General features: G+C 40.8%; 1 protein-coding gene across 7 annotated transcripts in view; it reads right to left on the bottom strand.

Annotated features, from left to right (window-relative positions):
* Nucleotides 1-26,934, bottom strand: part of Cyp301a1 (Probable cytochrome P450 301a1, mitochondrial) — a 101,032-nt gene that overhangs the window by 48,129 nt on the left and 25,969 nt on the right. For all 7 annotated transcript variants that reach the window (XM_067773835.1, XM_067773831.1, XM_067773830.1 and 4 more), the window contains one exon: nucleotides 14,586-14,736. In XM_067773835.1, coding sequence (XP_067629936.1) covers nucleotides 14,586-14,736 — 151 coding nt within the window. The remainder of the gene's footprint in view (nucleotides 1-14,585; nucleotides 14,737-26,934) is intronic.

Here is a 26,934-nt window from a genome sequence, read left to right as displayed (position 1 = left end):
TTTTAAAAGGGAGTGGTGGTAGTTTTATATGTGAAGGCGTTTTCCAGATATCGACCAAAATGTGAACCAGGGTGACCCAGAACATCATCTGTTGGGTACCGCTAATGTAGTTATATATCTAATACCACGAACAGCATTCCTGCCAAGATTTCAAGTGTTTTTTATTTCGCCCTGCAGCGCTTTTTCATTTTCTTCTACTTAATATGGTAGGTGTCACAACCATTTTACAAAGTTTTTTCTAAAGTTATATTTTGCGTCAATAAACCAATCCAAATACCATGTTTCATCCATTTTTTCGTATTTGGTATAGAATTATGGCATTTTTTTCATTTTTCGTAATTTTCGATATCGAAAAAGTGGGCGTGGTCATAGTCAGATTTCGGCCATTTTTTATACCAATAGAAAGTGAGTTCAGGTAATTATGTGCACTGAGTTTAGTAGGTTAGGTTAGGTTGGGGTGGCTGCCCGAGGGCACACTTAGGCCAGTAGTACTAGGCCCGTTGTGATACCACGAAAAACACCGTTACCTCTCCTCTTCGAACCATTTTGAGGACCTGATGAAATCTACCAGGTCCTTGACGTCATGCTCCACAACCTGACTCATAGTATCAAGAAATGGAGCTCCCAGAAAGCGCTGCCGTGCTCCGCTTAGCGCTGGGCAGTTGCAAATGAGGTGAACCACCGTTTCCTCCTCCTCATCTTCTTTACAACTCCTACAGCACCGACGATAAGGCGCTCCTAGCCTTTCTGCATGCCTACCTATGAGGCAATGACCCGTTAGTGCCCCTACAAGTGTGGAAATTGTATCCCTTCTTAGGTTGTAAACGTGACGGGACCTTTTAGGATCCCATTTAGGCCAGGTTTCTTTCGACGTTCGACATCCCGGTGTTTGTAGCCATCTTTCGTCGGCTTGACGGTAGATGTGCTCTTTTAGCATTAGCTTGCATGTGGACAGGGGCATACCTAAGCGTTCTTGTCCAGGAAGAACCTGCTTGGTTGTACCCTGCCTAGCGAGTTCATCTGCAATACAGTTTCCCTCGATATCCCTATGTCCAGGGACCCATGTGAGGTGTACACGGTTCTGTTGAGCCATCTCTTGAAGAGATCGGCGACAGTTTAGTGCTAGTTCAGAATTGAACGAGTGGGAGCCCAGGGATTTTATGGCAGCTTGGCTGTCGCTGAAGATAAAAATTTCTTTGCCGACAATGTATGTCCCTATCCTAGCTGCGGCTTCCATTATGGCTGCAACTTCTGCCTGGAATACACTGCAGTGGTCGGGTAGTCTGAATGAGAGCTGGAGGTCAAGGTCCCTTGAGTATACTCCACCCCCAACTCTCCCGTTTAGCTTGGAGCCGTCCGTGTATATGGAAATGCTGTTGCCCATAGCAAGGCACTTGTCCGACTCCGTCCAGTCATCCCTGCTGGGTATGTTTATCTTAAAGTTGGTTTCCGCAACTGTTGTGGTCGCACAGCGATCCGTGCTAGGAGGGAGAAAACTGTATTTGTTTAGTATACTTGAGTGTCCTGTGGTACTGTTGTTCCAGCACGACAACTCCCTTAGACGCAGGGCTGACGTTGCCGCTGCTCGATGACCAGCCAGATCCAGTGGAAAGATGTCAAGAATGACCTGAAGAGCTTCGCTAGGCGTTGTTCTTAGAGCCCCGCTTATGCTTATCATGCTGGATCTGTGGACTTTACCCAACAAGTTTAGGTTTGACGCCTTGCTCAAGGCTGGCCACCATACGACTACTCCATACAGCAGTATGGGTCTGATAATCGCGGTATAAATCCATCTGCATATGTTGGGGGTGAGTCCCCATTTTTTGCCAATGGCTCTTTTACACGTATATAATGCAATGTACGCTTTCTTTTGTCGCTGGATAACGTTGTCCTTCCAGTTCAGCTTTTTGTCTAAAACTACGCCTAAAAATTTGGCTTTATCTGCCAGGCTTAGGCGCACCCCGTTTAGTTCAGGTAGGTTCAACGATGGTATTTTGTATCGTTTGGTATATAAGACAAGCTCTACTTTATCGGAGTTGACGCTGAGTCCACATCGGGAAGCCCACAAGGAAACCTCTCGCAATGCTACCTGCATCAAGTCGCACAAAGTTTGAGGAAACTTGCCTCTGTAGATAATCGCTAGGTCATCAGCATATGCCACGACCTTCCCGCTCCCCCAACTAGTATCTCTTAATAGCGAGTTTACCGTTAGGTTCCATAGTAAGGGGGAAAGGACACCACCCTGGGGCGTGCCCCTTGCGACAAATCGTGTTACCTCAACCTTCCCCAGTGAGGAGAGCACTTTCCTTCCCCTGAGCAGTTGATCAATTAGTCCCACTAGGGGTCTATTTACGTCCAGATCAGTTAAAGCAATGTTAACGGCGTCTGGACTTATGTTGTTGAATGCTCCTTCAATGTCTAGGAAGGCCACAAGACAATAATCCTTTTCGAACAAGGATGTTTCTATAGTAGAGACTAGGCTGTGTAGCGCAGTCTCCGTAGATTTACCTTTGGTGTACGCGTGTTGATAGTCCGAAATGAGATTCCTATCAATGCTTGTAGTGAGAAAATCGCTAACTATTCTCTCTAGGGTCTTGAGTACGAAGGATGAAAGACTGATAGGTCTATAGTCCTTCGGCTCGTAATGAGAGGCTTTGCCTGCCTTAGGAATGAATATGACCGTGGCGCTCCTCCATGCACACGGAATATAGTTCATAGCCAAACAAGCGGTATATATGTGCCGCAGCCAGTTGGCTGATACCTCCAAGGAGTAGATAAGTTGAGCGGGTACAATCCCGTCTGGTCCAGCAGCCTTAAAAGGTTTAAAACTTTTGACTACCCTCCTCACTCCCTCCTCAGTGATGGGTATATTCACAGCTTGGTTTGCTGCAGGTACATCCGGTGCGTTTGTCATATTTCCCGGGAAATGTGTGTCCAGGAGCAGCTCTAGAGTTTCCCCTTCTGTGCTGGTCCAGGTACCATTCGGTCTCCGCAGAAAGCTAATAGCTGTTTGCGTCTTAGAAAGCACGCACCGTAGCCTGGATGTGTCCACGACACTTTCGACTCCAGTGCAGAAGTTTCTCCATGAAGTTCTCTTCGCTTGTCTCAGGACTTTTTTGTAGGTTCTTAGTTTGTCCTTGTATTCTAGCCATTGTGACCCGTTATCAAGGAATTTGGCTTTGTTAAACTGTTCTCTACAGGATTTACGAAGTAGGTCCAGATCATGGGACCACCAGTGAGGCTTACGCTTACCGCGCGGTTTTGGCAATGGACAGGCCTGTTCTAAGGCTTTTGAGAAAGCCGATGTGAAGGTTTCTACCAGACCCTCTAGCTCCATCGTTGATGAGAGGCTTTGTGGGGGCAGTTCTGGTAGTTCTCTTGCTAACAGCTCATTATGTAGTTCCCAGTTTGTATTACGTGGGTTACGTCTCGCAATGGGCTGATCGACGAAGAACTCTAACATTACTTCAATATAGCGGTGGTCTGAAAAGGAATGTTCATCAAGAACACGCCATTTTTTAACCCACCCATAAACGCTTTCGCTACAAATAGTGAGGTCAATAACCTCTCTACGGTTTTTAGTAATAAAAGTTGGTTCATTACCTACATTGCAAACTACAAGGTTAGTTGTTAAAAGGTACTCAAAAAGTGACTCACCCCGAGTGTTTATGTCGGAACTACCCCACTGCACGTGGTGGGCGTTTGCGTCTGTCCCAATTAACAGATGGCTTGAGTCGGCCACCAGATCCTTTACCGTCTTTTGTGGAGGAGGTTCCTCTGCGTCGTACGGCATATAAACGGAGGCTAGCGTTAATTGGGTGCCTCCGCTTGACAAACTGGCCGCTGTGACGTCACCATTGCTATAATTAGGCAAGAGAAAGATATTTAGCTCTGACTTTACTAAAATGCATGTTCTCACTTTACCTTCATCTGCAGCTCGGATGAGCTTAAACCCAGTGGCCCCCAATCCGCAAATCCTTGAGTTGTTCACCCAGGGTTCTTGGATAAGGACCACTTCGACGTCGCCTTTAGAAAGGCGACTGATGAGAGCAGCCGAGGCTGCCTTACTTTTGTGCAGGTTTATCTGGAGCAACCTCAGCATGAGCTTGCTCAGACTCCCCTGCCTCCATCACCGTGATGTTGGGATCCTCTCCGTCGCTATCCAGCAGAGCATCCTCCATCGACAAATTGCCCAGAGCCCCTGCGCAATTTGACGTGGCGGAAACCAGGCTTTCGGCGTCGGAGATTTCCGCTTCCACTTCGGGTGCCTCAATGTCCGTGTCCAAAGAGGCACTCGAAAGGGATGCGCGCTGTGCGTCCCCACGGTATACGTGAATTACGACCTCCCCGAGGCCGTAAAACACTCTTCCTTTGCTCCGTCTAAGGGGCTCGAGAGCTTCCTTATTCAGGGCTAACACGACCTGTCTCCTAGGTCCTTCAGCGTCCTCGACTTGGATGACACTCCAGTCCTGCGTTGGGAGAGCCGGGTTCATCAGTTGCAGCATCCTGAGAATTCTCTCAGGTTCTGCTGGAACCGCTGGAACCCATGCCCTGGCCCTTGGCCGAGCCGGAATGTCCTTCCAGTCAACGACCTCGATAATCGCCCCGGGATAGACTTGTCCCAGCTTTGCGGCTGCTGCCTTGTACAGCGCAACAGACCTTGCGTCCTCGCAAGCGAGTACCTTGATTTGGCCCTGGTACCATCCTGCATCAGAACCTCGCGGCGGACTACCCGGAGACTCCATCAGCACGTCGAGAACGGCGTTGCCGATTTCATTCCGGACGTACGGCCACTGGTCTTTAGGGATTGCACCACGGTCATTCCCTCGGTCCAGGATTCCTATAAGGATCCGGCCCTTGGCTACCTCGGCAAAGCTGGGTTTGGCTACCGCGGGGTGATTCTGGTGCCTTTTCGGCGGTGGTTTGATATCCTCATCGGACCTTTGACGTTTATATGGGGTTGCGCTTGTTGGCAGAGAACCCCGAAAATTCGGCAGTAGAGCTCGCGCCCTTTCCACCGAATTCCTGGCGTTCTCTGACAGCGTTTCCAGCGGAACACCCTCATACCTTGACAGGACTTTTGCAGCCCTTCTTTTGTTCCTGTGGAACGATCCCTTGTGGGAATCTTCTTGAGAAGGGGTCCGACCCGTAGTTGCCCTCGCGGTCGTACCCCCGGATGATGTCTTCATTATGGCTCCTTTCTCCTTTGGCTCAGTGTGACCAGATCGTGGGACCCCTGTCACAGCCGTGGGGAGAACAGTCGCCATACCGGCGTCAGACGGGCGCCCAGCATCAGCAGGCGCGTCAGTGTTCGCCGTTGCCAGCGCAACTACCTTCGCCGCCATACTGGTGCTTGCCCCCGTCCGATCACCTAAGACGGTGTTGACTGAGGTTGCCCTCTTGTCGTCCCTGGGGAGCCGACCCGTCGTTTCCAACGCAGTCGCTCCCCCGGTTAAAGTAGCTGTTGCGGCCCCGTTTTCCCTTGGCTCGGAGTGGCCAGGTCCAGAGACCCCTGCCACAGCCGTGGGAAAAAAGGTTGCCGTTCCGGCGCTTGGTCGGTGTCCGACAACAGCAGGCGCGTCAGGGTTCGCCGTTACCAGCGCAACTCCCTTCGCCGCCATACTATTGCCGCCCCCCACCAAGTCGCTCTTCACTTTAGCCTTGGTAGCATTGGTAGCCCTCCCTCGTTCACTAGGGCGTATGGATGCCAATGCTGTTGTCCTTCTCCCTGTGGAGGAGAAAGGATTATCATTTTCTTGTTTTTTTTTATTTTTGTTGTTCATCTTGTTCGTACGACCCCTTGCTAGACGAGGCCAGCTTAGGGTCACCTTATTGAAAGGGGGAAAAGTGTCGTCCGCCGCGGCAGAGCCCCTTACCGCGGTAAGACCATTTTTACTCTCTGAGGCGGCCCGGTGTCAGAGAGGCTCCGTACAAATACAGCCAGATTAACCTCCCGGCTGCAAACCATCCAATGGGCACGGTGCCGCATAACACCCTGGATTGGGAGGGGACAGATCTTGGTCATCGCTCATCCCAGGACTAGGCCACCGCAGCCATGGAGATCCATGTGAACCTGCATCCTACTGGGTGGCATAGTCCCGTGGTCAGCGACTAAGCCCTCGCATCGCGGCAAGATGTCTGCCCTTCGCGAGGGGAGTTTAGTAAAGATATATCGATTTTTGCTCAAGTTATCGTGTTAATGGCCGAGCGGAAGGACAGACGGTCGACTGTGTATAAAAACTGGGCGTGGCTTCAAACCGATTTCGCCCTTTTTCACAGAAAACTGTTATCGTCCTAGAATCTAAGCCGCTACCAAATTTCACCAGGATTGGTCAATTTTTGTTCGAATTATGGCATTAAAAGTATTCTAGAAAAATTAAATGAAAAATGGCGGGAGCCACGCCCATTTTGAAATTTTCTTTCATTTTTTGTATTTTGTTACACCATGTCATTACTGTAGTTGAATGTTGACATAATTTACTTATATACTGTAAAGTTATTAATTTTTTGGTTAAAATTTGACTTAAAAAAACATTTTTTTTTTAAGTGGGCGTGGTCATTCTCCGGTTTTGCTAATTTTTGTTAGGAATACATACAGTAATAAGAGTAATGTTCCTGCCAAATTTCATCATGATATCTTCAACGACTGAAAAATTACAGCTTCCAAAACTTTTAAATTACCTTCTTTTAAAAGTGGGCGGTGGCACGCCCATTGTCCAAAATTTTACTAATTTTCAATTTTGCGCCATAAGTTCAACTCACCTACCAAGTTTCATCGCTTTATCCATCTTTGGTAATGAATTATCGCACTTTCGGTCTTTCGAAATTTTCGATATCGAAAAAGTGGGAGTGGTTATGGTCCGATATCGTTCATTTTAAATAGCGATCTGAGATGAGTGCTCAGGAACCTACATACTAAATTTCATCAAGATACCTCAAAATTTACTCAAGTTATCGTGTTAACGGACGGACGGACGGACGGACGGACATGGCTCAATCAAATTTTTTTTCGATCCTGATGATTTTGATATATGGAAGTCTATATCTATCTTGATTCCTTTATACCTGTACAACCAACCGTTATCCAATCAAACTTAATAATCTCTGTGAGCTCTGCTCAACTGAGTATAAAAAAAAAACAAAAACTGTAAGCAAAATGTGAACAAACATGTCTTAAGACACGAACAATGAATTCACTTCATTTCATCCAATCGTCACTTGTAAGCAATCAGCTTTTCATACGTATGTATATAATGAAAACTTCAACCAAAAGATATTAGGTAGTAATACTATTTAGTTTTCAACTCTAGTTGTAGTAGGAGGTAAGAGCGGAGCAAAATACTCCGATTGGAATAAAGTCTGAACACTGAGTCAGCAATAAAACATGTTGTCAAAAGCGTGACGTCACGCCAAGAAAATTTATTTCCCAGCCAACTATAATTTTTTTGCTCTCTCATTTTTTAATGCGGGATCTGTTTATTGGTTCATGGGAAACACCCAAGCACTGCAAGCCCCACTTTTTTTGCTTCTGTATCTTATACCAACTCTTCGCCTCCATGTTTGAGCAGCCCGGCGGGTATCCCGTCATTACTTGGCACCTTGTGATTTCTTAGCCGTTATATTGCCATTCTCACTTCGCCAAAGTTTGATGCCGGAGCGTGTTTTTCATCATCGGCGATTGGGGTATCGGCTTCGTCTTCCCCCACACTCTGTACGTCAGGTCACCATTATCATTCCTACAGGAATCTGCCCCGGTCTTGTAGCCTTCTGTCATTAAAAGAGCATGAAATGTGTATGATAACCCGAAAATAATAATAATATTTTTTGCCATAAATATCCGGGGAGATAGAGCCCACTTTTCTTCCAGAATGTGGTGTGCTAATGGTAGCATTATTTGGTCATCCTACACGTTTTAGGCCGACTCCGTGTGCATCTGATAAGGCAGATAACTTTTTGCTGAGAAACATTACATGGAAACACACAATTGAAGGGATTGCCAAGACACCAAATCAATTTGATGTTGGTTGTTCGCCCGCTTTCAAAAAGGAAGAAAAAATATACTCCGAAAATTTTTATTTTTACTCCGCCGTAGTTGTTTACTCTGGTAACAGTTTTAAATACTCCGAACACTGGTAGCGAAATATGAGAGAAATGTAATAAATCGAAAAACTTCAAAAGCGCTACGTCATCAAACTTTTTTTTTTTAAATTCGATTACAAATACAACAATTCCTTAATGCGGGAACTTGGCTCATTTGTTTATGGGAATCACCCACTAGACCCTTCCAAGGATACATGAATGGGCGTGGCATTACCCATACAAATGGAATTTTTGATACTGTATAATTCTGGAAGTATGCCTGCTAGAACATTGAAATTCAGTAAAGAGTTACACGAGGTAAATTCCTAACAACACCAAGAAATTGTGGGGGGAGGTAGAAGGGGCGTGGCACCTCCCATTCAAATGGAATATTTTATATGCAATATCTCTGGTTTACTACAGGTACAGTAATGAAAATTGGTAAGGAGCTATATGACATTAAGTCCTAACATCTATAGTAAAATGTGGAATTGAGTAAAAGCAACCGAAGAGCCTTACCTAAAAATGTGATTTGTCAGAACTATGGCTGCCGTACAAGCTTAGGTTATTTTAACAACTAAAGTTTGACTGCAGAGTTGGGTTTGGCTATTATTGCTTTTGTACGTTTAGTAACCTGCCGCAGTTCGTATATTTTTGTTAAACTGAGATCTGACAGCTTTATCACTCCCAACAGCTGGAGACTTAGCCTGGCAACTGCAGGGCACGAGCACAGATGCTCGATCCTTTCCTCCTCCAACCCGCACTTTCTACATCTGCTATCACTGACCAAGCCTAATTTAAAGGCATGTAACGCCAGAAGACAGTGTCCAGTCAGAATATCCGTCATGACTCTACAGTCCTCTCTTTTTCATCATACTCTGTATGTAAAAAGCAAACAAATAAAATTGTGCAAATTCAGCAGTTCAGTGAACAGTACCTGATATGGAATCGTCACTTAATCTACCATCACTATAAATCAGTAAACAAAAAATATGTGCATTATGCACATAAATGGATGCCTATTTGAGCGGAGGCACTACAATAGAAGCTTTTGCAAAACAATTTCATGGAATCGGTTATGGGGAAATTCCTATTTCTTCACCACAAGATTTCATTTCATTTCCTCCAAATTTTCGCGAACTTATGACATTACTTGAAGCTTCTTCTAGCTAATGTGTTTCCAAAATTTGAATCTAAATATACATACTATGAATGACAATTTGGTCATCTAAAAAAGAAAATGTTAATGTCATTAATGCCGAAATCCAAGAAAAACTTCCAGGGACAGAGACAACTTATCAATCCAGTAACAGAGTCGTGGGAGAATCCCAAGCTGTGTTTTTCTGGTTGGGGTTCTTAACACTTTGGTTCCTTGGGTCCCTAATAATTACGCTTCGTAATTTGAATCTTCCCTACTTAATTGGCGCTTAACCGTTTAAACGGATATGGCCGTCCAACAAGGTGCTCCAGTCGCTCCTTCGCTACGCCAATCGGCGCCAATTGGTCACACCAATGGAGTTTAGATCGTTTTCCACCTGGTCCTTCCAATGGAGTGGGGGCCGCCCTCTACCTCTGCTTCCATAGGCGGGTTCCGATAGAAACACTTTCTTGGCCGGAGCATCATCTTTCATTCGCATAACATGGCCTAGCCAGCGCAGCCGCTGCGTTTTAATTCGCTGGAATATGTGGATGTTTGCATATAGCTCGTACAGCTCATCATTAAATCGTCTTCGGTACTCGCCATCGCCAACGCGTAGAGGTTCATAAATCTTTCGAAGAACTTTTCTCTCGAACGCTCCCAAAGCCGCTTCATCTGTTGTTGTCATGGTTAATGTTTCTGCCCCATATACCAGGACGGGTACGGTAAGTGACTTGTAGAGTATGATTTTCATTCGCCGAGAGAGGACTTTTTTGGCAAGATTGATTCTTCACTGGATTTCAGTGCTGATGTTGTTGCTAGTGTTGATGCTGGTTCCCAAATAAACGAAGACCTTTACTATTTCGAAATTATGGCTGCCAACAGTAGCATGGTTGGTAAGGCACGTATGCGCTCACTCTTTGCTCGATGACCGCAGGTACTTCGTTTTGTCCTCATTCACCATCAAACACATCATTTCCGCTTCTTTTTCCAGTTTGGAGTAAGCAGAACTAACAGCGCGGGTGTTTAGGCCGATGATATCAATATCATCAGCATATGCCAGTAATTGCACGCTTTTATAGTATATTGTTCCAGTGCGGTTAAGTTCTGCAGCTAGTATAATTTTCTCCAGCATCAAATTAAAGAAATCGCACGATAGGGGGTCACCCTGTCTGAAACCTCGTTTAGTTTCGAACGGCTCGGAGAGGTCCTTCCCAATTCTGACTGAGCTGATGGTGTTGCTCAACGTCATTTTGCACAGCCGTATAAGTTTTGCGGGGAAACCAAATTCAGACATAGCGGCATATAGGCAGCTCCTTTTCGTGCTGTCGAAGGCGGCTTTAAAGTCGACGAAGAGGTGATGTGTGTCGATTCTCTTTTCACGGGTTTTTTCCAAGATTCGGCGCATTGTGAAAAACTGGTCGATGGTAGATTTACCAGGTCTGAAGCCGCACTGATAAGGTCCAATCAGCGGGTTCACAGTGGGCTTCAATCTTTCGCACAATACACTTGAAAGGACCTTATATGCGATATTAAGAAGGCTGATTCCACGATAGTTGGTGCATTTTGCAGTATCCCCCTTCTTGTGGACTGGGCAAAGAACACTTAAATTCCAATCGTCGGGCATGCACTCGTCCGCCCATATTTTGTGAAGAAGCTGCTGCATGCGGCTTACCAACTCCTCGCCGCCGTACTTGAATAGTTCCGCAGGCAATCCATAAGCGCTCACGGCCTTGTTGTTTTTCAATCTGGTTATTGCTATTCTAACTTCGTCATAATCGGGCGGGGGACACACATTCCATCATCATTGATTGCGGGATCGGGTTCGTCATTTCTGCGCGGTGAACCGCTGCCTCCATTTAGGAGAGCAGAGAAGTGTTCCCTCCATAATCTAAGCACTCTCTAGACATCAGTTACAAGGTCGACGTTTTCATTCCTACAGGAGTTTGCCGCGGTCTCAAAAACCTTTCGTCTGTCGCCGTATTTTTTGGTAAAATTTTCGGGCGTTATTCCTGGTGGCTATCAGCTCAAGCTCTTCGCACTCACGCCGTTCTGCTTCTGCTTTTTTCTATCTGAAAGGGCTTCTCGCTTCCCTTTTCAACTCACGATAGCGTTCACACACTCCTCGTGTTGTGCTCGCTTTTAACGTAGCCCTGTAGGCAGCGTCTTTTCTTTCGGTTGCAACGCGGCATTCTTCATCGTACCAGTTGTTTTTTCGTGGCCGCCGGTAACCAATTTTTTCCTAAGCGGCAGTACGAAGTGCTTTGGAGATATGCTCCCACTGCTCCTGTATTCAGGCTGAGTTGTGCTCTCAGAGAGCAGGTGTGAGAGTCGAGTTGCGAAACCATTGGCAATCTGTTGTGATTGAAGCTTTTCGACGTCTAGCTTTCCTTGTGTTTTTTGTTCCTCGGTTTTTGGCCGTGCTGAGTCGGGTGTGTATTTTGGCTGCAACGAGATAATGGTCCGAGTCGATGTTAGGCCCTCGGATCGTGCGCACATCTAAAACACTGGAGGCATGCCGTCCGTCTATCACAACGTGATCGATCTGATTGCGAGTATTTCGATCAGGACACAGCCATGTAGCTTGATGTAATTTTTTATGCATGAACCTGGTGCTGGATATGACCATGTTTCGAGCACCGGCAAAGTCAATCAGCCTCAGTCCGTTAGGAGAAGTTTCATTGTGAAGGCTGTACTTTCCGACTGTAGGGCCAAAAACACCTTCTTTGCCCACCCTGGCGTTAAAGTCGCCAAGACCGACTTTTATATCATGATATGTGCGTTCTAATTGTCCATAAAAAGTCTCTTTCACCTCATCGTCTTTCTCCTCTGTCGGCAAATGGGTGCAGATTAATGATATATTAAAAAATTGTTCTCACACCACGAATCCGACGCCGAGACTGCATTTAATCGTATGGCCACTCCAATAGATGTCACAATTTTTAATATTATTTTTTCCTTGCTTCGTCCAACGCATTTCTTGGATGGCGGTGATGTCAGATTTTGCTTTGACGAGGACATCAATCAGCCGGGCATCTGCACCAATCCCATTCAGGGAGTGGACGTTCCAGGTGCATGCCCTCAATTCATTGTCCTTCAAACGTTTGCCATAGTCGTCATCAATAAAGAGTGTATTTATCCGAGGCTTGTTGTTATATTTCATTGGAGTATGGTTTTACGTAGCGGGTCCCAAGCCCAGCGCACAACCCGCTCATCGGGGGTGAAAATATTACTTGCACGTTTATATAGCGAGCCGCTTGCTCCAAGACAGACGCCCGCTTGCAGCCGCACCTAGAAGTGTACAGAAGCTGCCGATGAGATCTCCCCGGCTAGCCCTTAAACCGATTATGTCAGAGTGGCCGCAAGCGACCGGCAGTAGTGAGCTGCTTGAACCGCATGCAAAAGAATCGCCCTGGCCATTCCCAGGGGAATGGCGGTCAGAAGCTTTCCCCATTTTCGTGGACTTCTACACACGGCTCCACCCTCCGATCCTCCGCGCATATATAATGGGACAAGGCTTATCATCAAAAAACTTTTACCGAATGTCATTGAAGCAATGATTCTATCGAGAAGTTTCGAAAACAACAAAGTTTTCATACCAAGGATTACATTGATACCGATGGACATGCCTTTCCATTTTGAACGCCTCCAATTTCCTATTATATTGGCTTTCACAATGTCCCACAATAAAGCTCAACGGCAGTCTTAAGCTGTAGCAGCAGTCGATCTTACCAGCTCATGTTTCACCCAGGGCCAATTATACATGGCCTGCTCCAGAGTTGGCCCATCGAAAAATCTGTTTATTTATGCTGCTAATAATATTAAAAACAAGTAAAAAAGTCTAAGTTCGGGTGAAACCAAACATTATATACCTCTCTGTGCACTTGAAACGCTGTTGTTGATAGAATATTAGTGAAATGTATTTAAACACCATAGAGTCATTACAAACTTTGTTAAGGCTAGACCTTTAGGAAAAGCGGGCGTGGTCTTTAACCGAATTTGATTATCTTCACTCAGTCTATATAATTTAGCAAAGATAATGTCTCTGCCAAATTTCAATGTAATATCATTAACGGCTTGTTAAACTTCCAAAATTTCTTCTTCTTTCGGTGGTGCCATGCCCATATTCAAACAATTTTTTGGAATTTATATTTTGAGTCATAAAACCAATTCAGCGCTATTCGTTTTTGAGTTATCTCATTTTTTCTATTTTTCTAAATTTGAGATATCGAAATAGTGTGGGGTTATCGTCCGATTTCGTTAATTTGCAATACCAACCTATTCTGGTTCCAGGTAAGCCCGAATACCGAATTTGGTGAAGATATCTTAATATTTGCTCAAGTTATCGTGTTAATGGATGGACAGACGGACAGACATGGCTTAATCAATTTTTTTTTTTTGATCCTGATGATTTTGATATATATATGTATATCTTTATAAGATATATTTATCTTTATCTATATTGTGGCATATATTAGCATCATAATCACAACAACAAAAACAGCAAGCAGCCACACTTATGTACATGTACACATTAAAGCAAGCAGCCAGACTTATGTACAAAACATCGAAGAATATTCCATACACATAACCAGCAGCTTGAAGTAGAAAGATTATTTCACATAAACATATGTAGCCGGCAGCTAAGCGGAGTAGTTGTTATTCACACATACACATGCATATGGCTAGAAGAAACACATAAACTACAGATACATATGTATACATGTACATAGCTAAATAACCAAGGATGATATACAACTCTTCTAGAAGGCATGTTTGTGAAACATCTAGACATTGGGAGAAATAGGTGAACGGCTCTAACTGGGAGTATAAAAGCAGCCGATGCAAGCGATAATGAATCAGTTGGATTTAAAAACGCTATTAGTGAAGTATAATTGTGAAGTACTACCCCCAAAGTAGTCTTAATAAAGACCATTTTGCAATACTGAATATTGAAGTTATTTATTCGAAAGTTCAGCAATTCGAACGTTAGCAGAAGGTGCATAATAATTATCAGGAACTCCCCAAAATTCGTAACAATATTTATCTCGAATCCTTTATACCTGTACAACCAACTAAAAATATAACAACTAAATATAAAATATTCTGCTTCTTTCATATACTTTCTCATTTGTATAAAAACATTTACCTCTTCCATAATATACGTATATATATATACATATTTGTATATATTTAAGTACTTCATTACGATTAAGAAAGCCAACCAAAGACAAGTCGAGTTAGGCTCAGCTAACTACTCCTTTAAGACTTCAATATTTTAGTCGTTTTTACCACTCGTTTAAGACTTCAATATTTTAGTCGTTTTTTACAATTTTATTTAGGCCGTGATGAAATGAACTAAAAATACCTTTTCGATTTCATCTGCATCATAGATGAATAGCAAATCCGGTCGTCCGATGAGACCACTAAATCGCACAATACGACCATAGCGTTCATGTAATAACGAAGAGATTTTTGCTACATCAGATATTGTGTATTGACCGATGATGGGCATCATTCTGTAAATGAGAACAATAAAAAAAATTATAATCGCGTAAAATGATCCACAGTTTATATGTGTTTGTATGCATAAGTATTTAATGGTTGTAGGTACAAAGTTAAAAAAAAATGAATCAAGTTCGTGTCTTAAGTCTATTGTTTGGAATGCAATTTGTACGAATCGCACGAACAACGAAACATCATCTTTTTGCAGTGAAGGCGTAAATTTAATGATTAAATTTTGTATTTTTGCATACAAATAAGAAATGTTTATGTATTAAGCTATCGTAAAGCATTGCATTTATGCTTGACGCAGTATTACAAAGTTTTGCATCAAGCCAAATTACAACAAATACGATTAGCGTTGACTGACGTGAAAGCTATTTAAATTTATAGTAATAACTTATATAATTGCTGTTATTTAGAAGTTCGTATTTTAAAGGAATATAATCTCTATAAAAGTATTGCTAGTATTCACATTTTAGCTCTGCGCGAATTGATTCAGCCATGACTCAAATTTCTAGAGCTTTGTACAGAATTTAGCAGCAGAGAGTTGATACCCCTGAATTGAAAATAAATAATTCAATTCACTTCAGCATAAATTGTAGTAGAAAAGTATATAGTATAATGGAAGTGATAGCAGTTACTTGCCAATTCGTCAAGTAATTCGTCATGGAGTGGTGGTAGTGTGCCTACCACACCGAAGATCCTGTGTTCAAGCCACGCGCAAAGTAACATCAAAAATTCAGAAACAAGTTTTTTCAATTAGAAAAAAATTTTTCTAAGCAGGGTCGCTCCTCGGCAATGATTTTGCAAGCATGTTGAGTGTACTTCTGTATTAAAAGTTTTTCAGTGAAAACTCAACGGCCTTGCAGATGCCGTTCGGTGTCAGTGTCCCACAAATGCAAGCTGGAAGGGAACCTCGTCATCTTTTCGGAGGTTATCGCGCTTTGCGTTTTTTATATATATAAATGTAGGTTCTGCTATGCGTTAGTCTCGCCAAAACTCAAAAACGGCTTGAATGGAAATGGGAGTGTGGGTATGAGTGAGTGGGTAGTTGGAGTAGGAGTGGAAGATAAATGGAGTAAGGGATTGTCAAGAGAGTGAAGAGGGGAAGCAATGCTCAGTTTTTAAATATAGGCAAACCTATGTTTAGACAGCATGAGTCTGTAGGGTGTGCTGATTGTATACTATATATAGCATCAAATGATAAAGAGGTGCAATGCTTTTGTCCAGAGCATTTCAAAACATTTACACTTTTTGCAGTTTTGTTTTTGCTTTGCCCTGAAGAATATAAAAAAATTCTCATAGTACTCCCATATGCCGTCACATATAAATTTGATTCATATGAAAGTGCCTGAATATCATATGAAAGAGCAAAGAAAAAGCACTTCCAAATAAAGCCAAGGCATTTCGGTATGATATTCAATTTTACACTAACAAATTGACAAAAAAAACAACTTTTCAAAAATATTGTAGCACTGAAATAATTTTATTTCAAAATTTATCCATTAAGGGGACAATAAAAAATTCTTTGAACATTTAATATAATCTTAGGTATGTATTATGATTTGCACTTGAATATAAAAAAATTGAAACTTTGTCTTTTGTCTTTTTAAAATAATAAAACTGATATCACAGAAAAAGGGAAACATAGCTGATTTTCATGGAACTGTAAACTGAGACTTTGACTTTGACAGAAAATTTCAATGAGCCCCTTAAATGCAAATCGTTGTGGATAAATTGTTTTCTGTACTTAATTATTATTTTGAAAAATTCGAAACACATTCGTTTGATACTACTTCATGATGTGATTAAAAAAATAACGTAACTGATTGTGAGACTTTTGGTTGGCAGACCAAAAGTACCGATCGTATGTTAATTTTCTCAGCGGTGAATTTGAATATTTTACGACATTTTGGGGAAGTTAGCTTGCGATGCTACATCTTAACTACAATCAACATCTTCGATTGCCCCTTTGGTGAATTTTCAAAGCCGGAAGCTATGGACCCTCGGTGAAAGACCTCCTGCTTACTGTGTGGCGATTGCAACGCGTGGTCAGAAGCCTCTTAAACAATTTCAACATCTGTCGGCATACATATTACCAGGGATGCTTATGACGAGTTTGGGTCCCCTTTATCCTTGCCAATCAAGATTGGCTGTTAATTATTACATATGTGGGAAAAATTCATTCCGTAATCAAATTTTATGCATATCCAATAAGATCTCTGGATGCATTTTGCCAATTCTCGTAATGGCTTCCGCTGGTATGCTTTCTGATCCTGCTGCAAATTTTAACTATTCTGTGTTAACTATTGGATGCTCTTTGGGTGTGCTCGTCTCGACTTCACAATTAATCCTCATTTCGTTAGCAGGAAAGAGTTCTTTATTATATTTTCCTTCACGGTAGTTATCTTATCGAAGCTGCTTCCATTTTTACTTCTTGATTTTCTTGATATTGGTCTTTAACTATTTTTTCCTCGTCTTTATATGACTCTGCTTGGAAAATATCTTCTCCCAAGCGCCTGGTCTTCTTGTGTACTCTTCTGAAGCATATACAGCTTTGTATTCTATTTGTTATACATTTTTTCAACCAGTAAAATAATTTTCGCACAGACATAAGTTTGTTGAATACCTGTTTTACGCCCAAGCTCTCCAGGTTTGACGAGGTCCAACTGCTTAGCGGATATGTGTCGATGGCAGCAAATAGCGCTGCACTGTTTAATTCCGACACGTTCCATCTGCGGGTGCTTCTAAATGTGTAAACCCTCGGTGCTTCTTGTGGCATTACCAGGAATGAGTTGTATTGGTGATCGCTACGAAGAAAGTTTTCAAGCACTTTCACCTCTTCTATAGCTCTAGAAATGCTCTTTCGCAGCCTGAAGTTATGACGGTGACTTTCAGGCCGTTAGTTGTCCCCACTCAATTGCCTTTCAGTTGAAGTCGCCTCCGAAGACTACCGCTCCGTCTATTTCTCGGGCCGTGTTCTAAATATGATCGAGCTTCTGTGATTCCAATTACTTTCCTTATTGCATAGATCGGTGCGGGAAACAAAGAGCCAAAGTTCCAGAGTGGTATTCTTTGTGTTTATATTTCTCGATAGTAATTGCAAAATCTATGCTTTATTGGTTGTACAATCAGTACAACTATTGGCATGGCTATCGTGACCCTTATAAACCGCGCACCGTTCCGAGAATAGCAGTTCTGTTGCCAAGCATAAACGCCATTTGACGTCTTTGGTGGGACTCCTTGAGTTTGTGTCCGGGTTCCTTGCAGCGGAGGCATAAGCTTTGACCCCTTCCATCCGGAAATTTATAGTTCCAGATAGTTTGATTCAGAACAAAATGTTCTAAAATATATCTTGATAGCTCCGCGTTGTTTGTATGCAAAACACCAAATCGATTTTTATGCATGGTTTATTGAGAAGTACATCCGCTTTCTATTAGGTTAAAATCAGGTAAGCTGGAATATGCTAGCTAGCATTTGGTGCTGTGACTTTGACTATCACGCCATCTGTGTCGATGGTGAAATTAGACTTAGTGCTACGATCACTTCCTCCTATATAGTGTGGGAGTTCAGATTACCTTTGGCTCAAGCCCAGATTCTATAGCCGATTTGTTTGGAGTGGCCTTACGGGCTCACAAAAGGCGGGATTTTGGTACTCTCCTTTCACCAGATCGACCAATATTCCTTCGGCTATTGTTTTTGGTACAAGTCGGGTTGTCGGCTGTATGTCATTTCCTTCCGCTGTTATTATTTCTGGCCAACACAGCATTGATTTCGAAACTAAATTTGGTGTTTGGTGGAAGCAATGAATGAAAGTTAAGTAGAATTTAGCACCCGAGGTTTCAGAAGTCATGCCTGGTAGATGGCCAAGGTCATTTATTGTTAAATGATTTTCTTATTATGTGGACATTTCATGGCATACTTGGCCCCCAAGCAATACTTTGGTCTCTCACGATCTCTGTTGGTCTATTAGATGATTGTAAGGATCACTCTCCATTTGTGTATTTTAATGCAGAATAGGTGGCCCTCATGTTATTTGATCCCAAAATTTCTGACGAAGGAGAGCAAAGGAACAAAGTCCTTACTTACAGACTGAAAGTGTCAAATCGCACCGCAACTTCCACAGAAAATTAAATTTTTAGGATACCAGTTAAATGCATTGGTCGATGCAGGATTACCTAGTTTTATAATATTTGTGCTATTTCCAAATCAATACAGATTTTCTCAAAAGAACGTGACATGAATTACTTAAGAATTGACTTCATTGATCTTCCCCACAAAAGAAGAATAAATAATATATCTTGCGAGTCATAAGCCAATATCGAAAGTTTTCTGTTCAAAACGTAAATTAAGAAAACCTATGGAAAAGTGTATTCATTCGTATCCGCCAGGTTCGGCTACCAGTAACAAGAAATATACATATAATAAAAATTAGTGGGAAAGAAATTGCCTTAATTTGGAGATACAAATTAAAAGAAAACGAGCTGGACCCGTGCGCGTCTTGCGCAACAAATAGCAAATATCAACAGAAATTAGCTGTTCCATCAATGAAAAATCTATAACTTACTTGCGCTGCCATCTGGTGAATATTAGCCGGTAATGCAGTGTTAGTTATAATCAAATATTCACAATAGTGCCATAGTACAAATAGATTTCTTTGTGTGCTCACAATCGTTTATTTTTAACAAATTATTTTAATAAAATATAGCAAAACAAAAGTACTACGACTAATAATATCCAAAGCTCGCTAATAGCACGAATCAAAATTTTATTTAGATTTAGGCTGGGTGCGAGTTGACCTAAATTTTAGGTACCTAAATTAATATTCCACTGGAACTTTCCAGCACTGCAACAATTTAGGAAAAAACTGCTAAAACTGTGCGAGTTCATTTGACAACTAATTGTTGTTTGTCAAACAATACAATCATGCCTTTTGTTTATACAAACAATACCACAATGCCTCAAATAACTAATTTGACATTTCAATTCAGGTTGAAAAGTATGCTCCAAAAAATTCTAAATTTGGTAAATTGCACTGCCTTGCCGACAGTTTCCAGTGATTTAGGTTTTTTGTAGCAATTTAGGTCAACTCGCACACGGTCTTAGAGTGCAAATAAGAGCGAAAAAGGGACATATACATAAAAACAGCAATTAGAAATAATATATAATATAAGGAAGGTTTCCGGAGATATGGCCCTACAGCGCTTGTAGGCCAAAATGTTCGAAAATATTAGGTCCCAGAGGCACGGGTTTATATGAACCAATCGTGCTTCAGCGATGACTACTTTCAATTCTGCTAATCGTTTACTGGAGTTCCCGTTAAAGAAAAAAATTTACCCAGAACCACTACGATTACCCTAATAGGGAAAAACGATTAAAGAATTTTTCAATAAAAAACCAGAAGATAAATATTACTGCGTACTCAAAATACAAACCAAATATATGTAAGTGTAAGCCGCTTTGCCAATAAATCTCTAAATACTTTATAGAAAAAAATGACCTTCTCAGAAGATTTAAGGTTGTATTATAATTTTTCTTAGAGTTGCATGTACCCAAATTGGCAGATTTTTTTTACAAATTTATTAATTCGACAACAAGTGTGAAATATGTGCGGCAGTAGTGTGGCTTCTGATGTCTACTAAACTTTTCGCTCAATGCACAATTAATTAGTAGCACCAGCCAGCAATCGACAGCAAATAATCTTCGTTTACAATTTTCCAAATAATTTTACAAATAAAAATTTAACGACAGTGTGACCACTTATTTACATTTATTACACATGGTCATATGCATATATATAATACTTCTATATCAATACCTTCCTATCTTCCTAATGTGCAAATTTTCTGTCAATCATTATTTGCTAAAACTGTGCAAACGTATGTTCTGTGCATGCGCGGGCCTTGTTAGTGTTAGTGAATTGTAGTAGCGTGTGTAAAAAAAAGTATTAAAGGGGCCAAACGGGTCACTATCCCCTTTACCCAACTTCTGCATACTAATTGTTATAAAATCTCAGTTTAGTCGATTAAACAATTAAAAGGCCAACAAATACAATACAAGGCTTGATGTATTTATTATTTAAATATGGGCTGCAGCAATACAAAGCACATTATTTACATAAATAGTAAAAAAAAAACAAAGCGAAGAATTCATATTTTTCAAATGAAAGAAATTCAAATATACATGTATAAAAATATACTTATACATATATTCGTAGTTGTCAGTTGGCATTATTTTCTTTTTTTTGATCACTAAGGGCTCATTTACATACGTATATCTGCGCAATCAGCAGAAATCGGAAATGCTATTCTTCGGAGTTCTTAGAACAATAAAAATTGTATAATACTAATAGAAAACAAAACCTTACTTTTTCATTTGGAGAACGAAATATTGTACATTAATATTGATAAAAACAAGACGGCTTGTTGAAATATACATATATTTAAGCGCCTTTTTTACAAAAATTTAACGACAGCCTTGAGATTTTGTCCCCTTCTCTCGTTGTATATCTGTACTGTAATGTTTGACAGGCTTCACAGTTCAGTAGTAGTCATGGCGGAACGATGCAAGGTGGCAGCATGGTTACATACCTACAAACATAAATATAAATGCAATGTACTTTGTTTTTGTAAATTCGATGGACAAATGTCAAAATCGTACTGCGCCGGAAGTTGATGTATCAAATCAAATAAAAAAGTTTATAATCAGCTGCCCCATGCTGCCACCTTGTATCGTTCCGCTATGGTAGTAGTGATATAGAAATATTACATATATGGTCATATGTTAATAGTTAAAGCTTAAATGCATAAGACGTTTTGCATCAGTTGGATTGTCTTTAGGGCGTTGCCATACCGCATCACCTAGTCTCGAACAACTCTGCCCCTTATATGATCCAAACTCATGGCCGCGTCACAATGAACTTTCCATATAGATAGTAGATTGCACGTGTTTCTATGAAGCCCGGTAGATCGAGCGATACTAGCGCCATAAGTCTGAAGTGCTGTTCTTATATTTACAAACGCCACATCTTGCAAAATGTTCATTATGACGCGGCCAACAACTTTCACAACATATTGCGGTGTTTTTTTTTTGTTACTGTGGCAGTGCTTTCTCCTGTCTAGCGTCCATGTTCAAACAAGAACGAAGATACTTTTAAATGAGGTCGAACCAAAGTGGAGGTGTGGAATTTTCAAGTCAAATTAAAATTCCAATAAACTGAACCTTTTTTCATTTCAAATGAAACTATTTTGGTACGGCCGCAGTGGTGTGGTGGTAGCGTGTTCCGCCTACCACACGGAGGTTCCGGGGTTCAACTCCAGCGCAAATTAGCATCAAACATTTTTTAAAGTTTTTTTCAATTAATGTTATTGTATTTCTAACATGAAAAGTTTCTCAAAAAAATTCATCTGCCTTGCAGATGCCGTTCGGAGTCGGCACGAGACATGTAGGTCCAGTTCCGCCAATTTGTAGTTAAAATTAAAACGAGCACGCCGCAAATGGGAAAAGAAGCTCGGCCTTGATCTCCTCGGAGGTAAATTTCGCCAAGTATTTATTTATTTATAATGTTCCATAGCCACACTAAAGTAATTTCCAAACATTTATGCTTATAGTATTTTATAATATTGTTACTATTGTGGCTAATATTAGTATCAATATGCTGTTAGTAAATAATGACAACAACAAAAACAGCAAGCAGCCGCTCTTATATACATGTACACATTAAGGCAAGCAACACTTACGTACATAGAAGGTGACGAAGAATATCTCACATACACATATGTATTCATCAGCTAAGAGAAGAAGTAGTTACTCACTCATACACACGCATATGGCTAGAAGAAAAGCATAAACTACAAATATACATGTATATATCTGGGTAACGAATAATGTTGTTGTTGTTGTAGCAGTGCTTCGCCCCATCCAATAGGTGCAACCGATCACAAATTGTCATCAATATTCTTTAACGGGAGTTCAAGGAAACTTGCTGTTCCAAGAGGGGTGGACCATAATGAGAGGGGTGTTAGAGGAGTTGGTTCCACATTACAGTTAAATAGATGGTTGGTGTCATGTGGGGACACATTACAAGCAGGACATATGTTTTGTATGTCGGGGTTGAATCTGGATAGGTAAGAGTTTAAGCTGTTACCCTCGATTTGGGTAACGAAGCATGAGGTGCAGCTATCCTAAAACACATGATCGTGTAACGACTAGACCTTAGGGTAGTTGGCGAACGAGATAACGCAGAGTATAAAAGCAGCACAAGCTGAGTAATCAGTAATCAGTTTGATTAAAACACGCTTTTGTGAAGTACTTGATATTGATGTATAATTGTACTACTCCCGAACTAGCCCAAATTAAGACCTTTTTGCAATACTGAATATTGGAGTTATTTATTCGACAGTTCAGAGATTCGAACATTAGCAGAAAGTGCATAATTATCAGGAGATTCCCAAAATTCGTCACACTATTTTTTAATTTTTCTGCAATCTGTCTCTCGTCAAAATTAATTGAACTTATGCTCTGAAAAAGGCATTTTTAAATAAATGTCTGAATTACGTGTTTTTAAAAATAAAATGTCAAACAGGTTGTTTATCAAAAGTTTTCTGAGATAGGGCATTTTTGAGTTGACAGTCGATATACAAAGCTACCACAGTACACTTTTGAGCACAATAGTTCTTAGATGTGAAAACAAGGTTCAAACTTGTAGGTCTCATAAACTAATAAATAATTTGAAATTAAAAACGTTTCATTTGATTTGAAAAGCGTTTAGTTTGTCTGAAGTTGCTATAGATGCGTCGATTGCAGTGATGTCGTACGGAAAATTAATTGGGAATATCAGCATTTAGTCTAGATAGATACTAGTTGATCCTGTTACAGTATTAAGTTCGAAATTGTGACAACTAACGCAGATCTTCCCAGTGTTAAGACGCCTTCACAGCATGAAATGTAGGTATACCATACAATCCTAAACTGCAAATAACTTCCCATAGCTTTTGTTGAACTTGTACAAAAAATACCCCAAAGCATGAATCTTCCCAACCACATGGAAGACAGCACGTCTAGTTCTCATTCTAAAAGCAAAGGAGACTAAAATTCAGCGTGGTATTTCTGCTCTTTATGTATGCTGAACACATCAGGAAAAATGATGGACTCGGCAGGATTTCCGCATAGGAGTCTTAACAAAGAAGACATAAAAGAAGTCAGAGTTTGAATAGAGTGGTGATTGAGAACGGACGTGTGCCTAAGCAAATAGTGTAAAAATACAAATAAAAAAATAAAAAAAAACATTGAAATTTTGTAAAACACATTTAAATCCTAGTTAGATGTGAATAAAATCACTATGAGTGAAAAAGACAATAGCAATAATCCATTTGGAATATTGGAAGATTACTCAAATAAACATTATACAAATTTAACTAAAGAAACTTTAACTCAAAAAACAGACAATATGATGTGTGCAAAAAGCATACAAAGTGAACGACAAGGTGACCTTAAACAGGTGCAAACAGACAACAACAATGCTAGTGGTAACTCTGGAGCTAAAAACAATGCAAAAGCAGAGTACCTAATAAAAAGACGGAGAGAGCAAAGAGATGACCAAACCGACTTACGTCGCAATGTCGGTGACGATGTTGACGAAATTGAGAGTAAGCAATCAATGATGGCATTACTGCAATCACTTACCGAGCAGATCGCTGAACTTAAAAGCATAATATCACAACTTAGCTATGAAAAAGCTGCACTTAAAGAAGAAAATGAACAACTAAAGAAAAAAACAAATCCTAATAAAGAACACAATGATGTTACGATGTCCGAAGTAAATATCAATGAAAATGAAGCAGAAAATGAAACAGAAGCAAACTTCCCCGCTCTGCAAAATACAGAGAACCATAAACAGGTTTCGGGAGCTCCTCCAAAAACAATACCCAAGCAGACAAAACAAGCACCAATGCGTGACAAGAAAAAAACTAAGGAGAATCCACCTGTAATTATTTGTTATAACATAAATCAAAAGGAAATGTCAAAAAATTTACAAAAATTACTTAACCACAAAAACTTTGTCTTTAATATTATTAACAAAAATGTAACTCATATATGTAAGTTCATGCGTCTTAAAAGACTTTAAAGAGATTAAGACCTTTCTGGTTGCCGAGAAAGTCAACTTCTATACTTTTACTCCCAATGAGGAAAAGCCATACTCTATCATAATAAAAAAATTGGCTAACGTCTATGAACGCGAAGAAATAATTGCTTATTTAAGTGACCTTAAGCTCGAAATTGAAATAGTTAAATTATCTAAATTTAAAAATGGAAATTGGTTAATCCAACTTAGTCATAATTCTAAGCTAGCTGATTTTTATAATATTAAGTATATTCTGAATTGTAAGGTAGATTTTGAAAAACTAAAACCACTGCTACCATCGCAATGCAAGAACTGCCAGCGTTTTGCACATGTAGCTAGTAATTGTTACCTGCCATATCGATGTGTCAAATGTATTGATACTCATAGCCCTGGTGAATGTAAAATACCCCAAAAAGAACATAACAATAAGGAGCACGTATATACCGATAATGAGACAGGCCAATTAGTTAAGAAAATAAGAATCCCAGTTGGTTGTGTAAATTGTAACAAAGAGGGCCACACGGCTAATTATTTAAATTGTCCAAAACGATTAGAAATAATCAAACGAATGAATGAGCGCAATAACAATAATAATAATGTTACGAATATTAGCAAAACTAAGGAGTGCTGCCAGCTCTAAGCCGATCTAAGCAGTGACGTGAATGCACATCAATAATTCAATCATTATGTATCTACATAAACGAATAAATAATTGCGTCTACACATATGTACACATTCCAACGAGCAACATTTACATACAAGGCAGCAAGAGGTGAGATGTCACACACCGATGAATTTACTTATACGCTTATGTGTGTGCGGGAGACTGTAAACTACAAACACATGCATATACCTTATCTGAGTTGTCACAAGAGAGAGCAATAATTTGTGCACGTAGTTGTGGCTGGCGATTTTGTAGCCGAAACAACTAGTAACTTCTGGAAATCGAAGAGCCTAGAAGTATGCAGCGTAAACTATAAAAGCGGCGCCAGCGAGTAAGAAGTATTCAGTTTGATTTGAATTGTCAAGCAGTTACGAGTAAGACGATATCTAGCGAGCAATAGCACTATTATTTTGAAAGTCAGTTTCCTTTAAGATATCAGTTTGGTTATTAAGCTATTCGTTGCACAGTTTGAGTGTTATTGTGAAGTACTTAATAAAGGCCATTTTTCCATCATTCAATATTGGAGTTATTTATTCAACAGTTTAGTGATTCGAACTTAGCAGAGGATTGCAAATAAGAGGATTTACAAGCAAATTCGTTACAATTGGTGTCAGAAGAGGAATTGTTGAATAAATTCCGAAGATTGGGAATACAACTTGGACATGGCAAAGTTCATTGAATTGAAGATCCAGCAACTAAAGAAGGAGTTGGAGACCCGTGGATTGAATACAAGCGGCGTTAAACTTGAACTTCAGGCCCGGCTACGAGAGGCAATGGAAGCAGAAGGAATTGATGTGGAAGAGCATGTCTTTCATCTTGATAGCGAGGAGACAACAAAAATTGAAGAGAAAAACGAAACATCGCAGACGGTTACCAGTACAGACTTGAACATGATTTTAGCTGCAATATCTGCTCAAACATCGACAGTGTCATCTCAACTGGCAGAACAGCAAACATATATGGAATCGCAGGAGAACCGACTAACATCGAAGATTGAAGCACAACTTGAAGAACAGAAGACATATTTGGTATCCCAACTGGAGTCGCAGGAAACCCGTATAACATCCAAGATGGAAACGCAATTGGACGAACAGAAGACATATATGGCATCCCAACTGGAATCGCAGGAGACACGCATAACATCAAAGATGGAAGAACAAGAAGAGCGCTTATCATTACAGGTGGCACAAATGTCTTCACAGTTAGAAGCACAGGAAGCAAGGGTAACATCAAAGCTGGAAGCGCAGGATGCAAAAATCGCTCAATTTCAGGCAGAAGTCGATGATTTGAAGGGTCGTATGGAGCAGTTACAATTAAATCGTCCAGCAGTTTCAGCGAGTAATCCAAAGGTAAAAACACCATCCTTTGACGGTTCTGTTCCTTTCCAGGTCTTTAAGCTACAGTTTGAGAAGACCGCAGCAGTGA

Source organism: Eurosta solidaginis, chromosome 3, assembly GCF_040869045.1.
Source record: "Eurosta solidaginis isolate ZX-2024a chromosome 3, ASM4086904v1, whole genome shotgun sequence".
Taxonomy (NCBI): domain Eukaryota; kingdom Metazoa; phylum Arthropoda; class Insecta; order Diptera; family Tephritidae; genus Eurosta; species Eurosta solidaginis.
Note: the sequence above shows the minus strand (reverse complement) of the source record. Positions and strands in the feature narration are given on the sequence as shown.